The sequence below is a fragment of the Eimeria tenella genome, genomic scaffold (assembly GCF_000499545.2).
Source record: "Eimeria tenella Houghton genomic scaffold, Eth_scaff1074, whole genome shotgun sequence".
NCBI lineage: Eukaryota > Apicomplexa > Conoidasida > Eucoccidiorida > Eimeriidae > Eimeria > Eimeria tenella.
In genome coordinates this window covers 1-3,527 of record NW_013543548.1, presented here as the reverse complement: position 1 = coordinate 3,527, position 3,527 = coordinate 1, and the positions used below count along the sequence as shown (strand labels likewise).

Below are 3,527 nucleotides of genomic sequence, written 5' to 3'. Positions count from 1 at the left end.
GACTCTTCTTCAGCAGCAAGTCCCTGCAGCACAACTGGCAGCACTTGCGGCACGAAGTCTTGGAAGTCTTTTTGAAAAGCTTTTGGAAGAAAAACAAAAAGTCCCAAAAAGCCTTCGCGGGCCCCTGGGGGCCCCCCTGCGTCTGCTGCTTGCTGCAGCAGCTGCGGCAGCAGCTGCTGCAGCCGCGCGGGGCCCCACGCCAGCAGCAGCTCCGACAGCCCGTTCGCCGCGCCGCTGCGCTCCACGCTGCTGCTGCTGCTGCTGCTCAGCGTCTGCAGCAGCCACTGCAGCAGCTCCGCCAGCTCCGCCTCGCCCACGCCGCGGGCCACCGCCCCACACGCCCTTGCTGCTGCAGCACGAACTGCTGGGATCGGATCCCCGAGGGCCTGCTGCAGCGGCGGCAGCAGCTGCGGCAGGTACGGCAGCAGCGCCTGCTGCTGCTGACACAGCAGCCCCAAAGAGCCGATGATTTCTGCTGCTTTGCGCTTGACTTCGCTGCTGCTGCGCTCGCTGATGGCCCGCACCAGCACGGGGATGCAGAGAGAAAGTGCTGCTGCTGCTGCTTCATCTGAGAAGCAGCAGCAGTCCAAAGCGAGGAGAGAGTCAAGCGCTCTTTTAGAGTTTTCCAACGAGGGGTCTTTGAGGGCCTGCAGCAGCTGCGGCACCGCCTGCTGCAGCTCCGGCGCCTCCACTGCAGCAGCAACCGACTGCAGCGCAGCAGCAGCAGCAGCACGCACCTGCTGCGGCAGACACGCGTCGCTAGCCACGTCCGTCAGCAGCGGCACTGCCTTGTGCACGCAGATGGCTAGCTGCTTCGGGTTGCAGCTAGCCATAGCAGCTAGCAGCTGCAAGCTAGCCACTTTGGCTTTCCAGTGGGGCTGCTGCAGCTGCTCCGTGAGCAGCAGCAGCACGCGCCGCAGCCCGTGCGCGCTTTGCTGCTGCATCAGCTGCCGCGCGGCCTGCTGCGCTGCAGCGCGCACCGGTGCTGCTGCGTCTCCCAGGCACTGCAGCAGCTGCTGCAGCAGCAGCAAAGTGTACGGCTCGAACAGCCGGCCCAGGCTTTCGCTCAGCGCCTCCACGCACAGCAGCGCCCCCTGCCGCCCCACACTTTCTTTTGCTGCTAACGCTTGCTGCAGCTGCTGCAGCACTTCTTCTCTCTTCAAACTTATCAGCCCCAAACCCTTCACGCATGCAGCAACTCCCAAGGAGGCCCCCCGCCGCACTGGCAGGTCGGGGGCCCCCAGTGCTGCTGCTAGGAACCGCTGCAGCAGCTCCTGCGCAGCGGACCGCCCCTGCTGCTGCTGCTGCTGCTGCGGGTCTTGCTGCGGCGCGTCCTGCGGCGGCGGCTGCTCCGCAGCAGCAGCAGCCAGCAGCTTCACCAGCGGCGTCAGCGGCCGCGACAGCAGCCGCTGCACTTCTGCTGAAGGAGCAGCAGCAGACAGCAACGAAGCTTCCAGCCGCTGCACTATTGGCAGCAGCAGCGGATCATCTTTTCCCATCTTTTCCGCCAAAGACCCGCAAAACAAAGCATGAGCTGCCTGCGCTGCTGCTGCTGCTGGGTCCTCAGCGCCCTCGCTGCTGCTGCTGCTGCTGCTGCTGCTTTTGCCGCTGCTCTTGCCGCCGCCGCCGCTGCTGCTGCTGCTGCTGCTCCCGCTGCTGCTGCTGCTGCTGCTGCTGCTGAACTTGCTGGCGCAGCTGTCGAGGTAGCCGAAGATCTCCCGCCGCAGCGCGTCGCCCTCGGCGCCGCGGATTGCTGCAACACCAGCAGCAAGAAGTTCCTGCTGCAGCAGCGGATCTGCCAGGGCCTCGGGACACACGAGGCTGTCCTGCAGCAGGAACTGCAGCAGCTGCAGCAAAGTGTCAGCAGTCTGCAGCAGCCCGCGCTCGGCGCAGCAGCGAAGCGCGCTAGCTGCGCCGTGCATCACCGCCAGCTCCGGGCCTGTCCGCAGCTGCTGCTGCTGCTGCTGCTGCGGCTCCTGCTGCTGCGCGGGGGACGCCTCTTCCTCTGCTGCAGCTGCTGCAGCAGCAGCGCTTGCTGCTGCTGCTGCTGACCGGCCCTTGCCCTTGCCCTTCACTGTCCCGCCAAAAATGTTCGCAGCGTCCAGCTCCTTCTTCTTGTACACCATCCCTTGCTGCTGCTGCTGCTGCTGCTGCTCCTGCTGCTGCTGCTGCTTGGGGGCTGCGAAGGGACCCTCCAACGCACGCCGACCCATGAACAAGTCCAGCAGCAGCAGCAGCGCTGCTGCTACTGCTGCTGCCCCGCCGGCCTCGCTCTCCACTTCAGCAGCAAACGCCTGCGCTGCCTGCAGCACCAGCAGCAGCCAAAATCCAGCAGCAGCAGCATGCAGCAGTGCAGCGGAAAGCAAAAAATGCAGCAGCAGCAGCAGCAAAGTCCGCAGCAGCACCGAGGAACTTAACAAGAATCAGCAGATGCACCGGCATCAGCTGCAGCACAGCCAGGCCCAGCAGCAGCAGCAGCAGCAGCAGCAAATGGAAATACCATTTCTCTGAAAGTCTTGTCTGGGCAGGCGAGCAGCTGCGAGAGGACCTGGAGGTGCTGCTGCGCATCCCCCTTTAGCTGCTGCGGCAGCTGCTGCAGCAGCTGAGCAGCAAGTTTGGGGATTTCAGGATCAGCTTTGTCTTGCTGCAGCACGAGAAGAGTAGCAACAAAAAGAGGTGCAGCAGACCCGATGGAGTCCAGAGGAACGTGCTGCAGCGCAGCAGCAACCGCCTTGCGAGTTGCTGCTACTTCGCTCGTGGCCAGCAGCAGCAGCTGCGGCAGCTGCTGCTGCTGCAGCAGCTGCTCAGCAGCAAGACACAGCGCCTCCTGCCCTGCTGCTACCAGCCCCGGGTGCGCGCGCAGCACAGCAGCAAGACAAGCAGCAACAGCATCGGGGTCGAGTTTGGCCCGCAGCCGCAGCTGCTGCTGCAGCAGCAGCAGCGCCTGCTTGCATGCAGGTGCTGCTGCTGCATCTGCGCGCAGCAGCACAGCAGATACCAGCGGCAGCACCAGCTGGCTGCCAGCCAAAGACAGGGCCCCGCCGCCGCGCCCCGTGGACAGCACTGCAGCAGCAGCAGCAGCAACTTCCCGCTGCTGCTGCACCAGCAGCAAAGCGTCAGCTAGAGCAGCACGCCCAGGCAGCACAGCAGCAGAAACTGCTGCTTTCACCAGTTGCCGCAGACACTGCAGCGCGCTGCTGCAGGTGATGGGGCAGCGCAGCATCAGCTCCAGAGTAGGTAGCAGCAGCACTTCTGCTGCTGCTGCTGCTGCTGCTGCTGGTGCTGCTGCTGCTGCGGAGGTTGCTGCTGTTGGAGAGAGCAGCAAGTCTGCACATTCGCTGCCCGCGCCGCTCACGAGATACCCCAGCTGCAGCAAAACTCTGCTGCAGCGCCGCTGCAGCCGCAGCAGCTGCTGCCGCTTCTGCTGCTGCTGCTTCAGCCCCTCCTGCTGCAGCTGCTCTCGGGTAAGGCTCTTCTGGCCTTTTGCTGCTGCTCCCGCTCCTGCCTTTCCGTGTCCGCCTGCTGCC

At 64.7% G+C, this 3,527-nt stretch overlaps 1 protein-coding gene across 1 annotated transcript; it reads right to left on the bottom strand.

The window, feature by feature from the left end:
* Positions 1-3: 3 nt before the first annotated feature.
* Positions 4-3,223, bottom strand: ETH_00009720 (translational activator, putative; the record flags this gene model as incomplete). The annotated part of the gene is made up of 2 exons (XM_013378836.1): positions 4-2,303; positions 2,501-3,223. Coding segments are annotated over 2 exons (3,023 nt in total), but the record flags the coding sequence as incomplete, so codon positions are not given.
* Between the last annotated feature and the right edge of the window lie 304 nt (positions 3,224-3,527).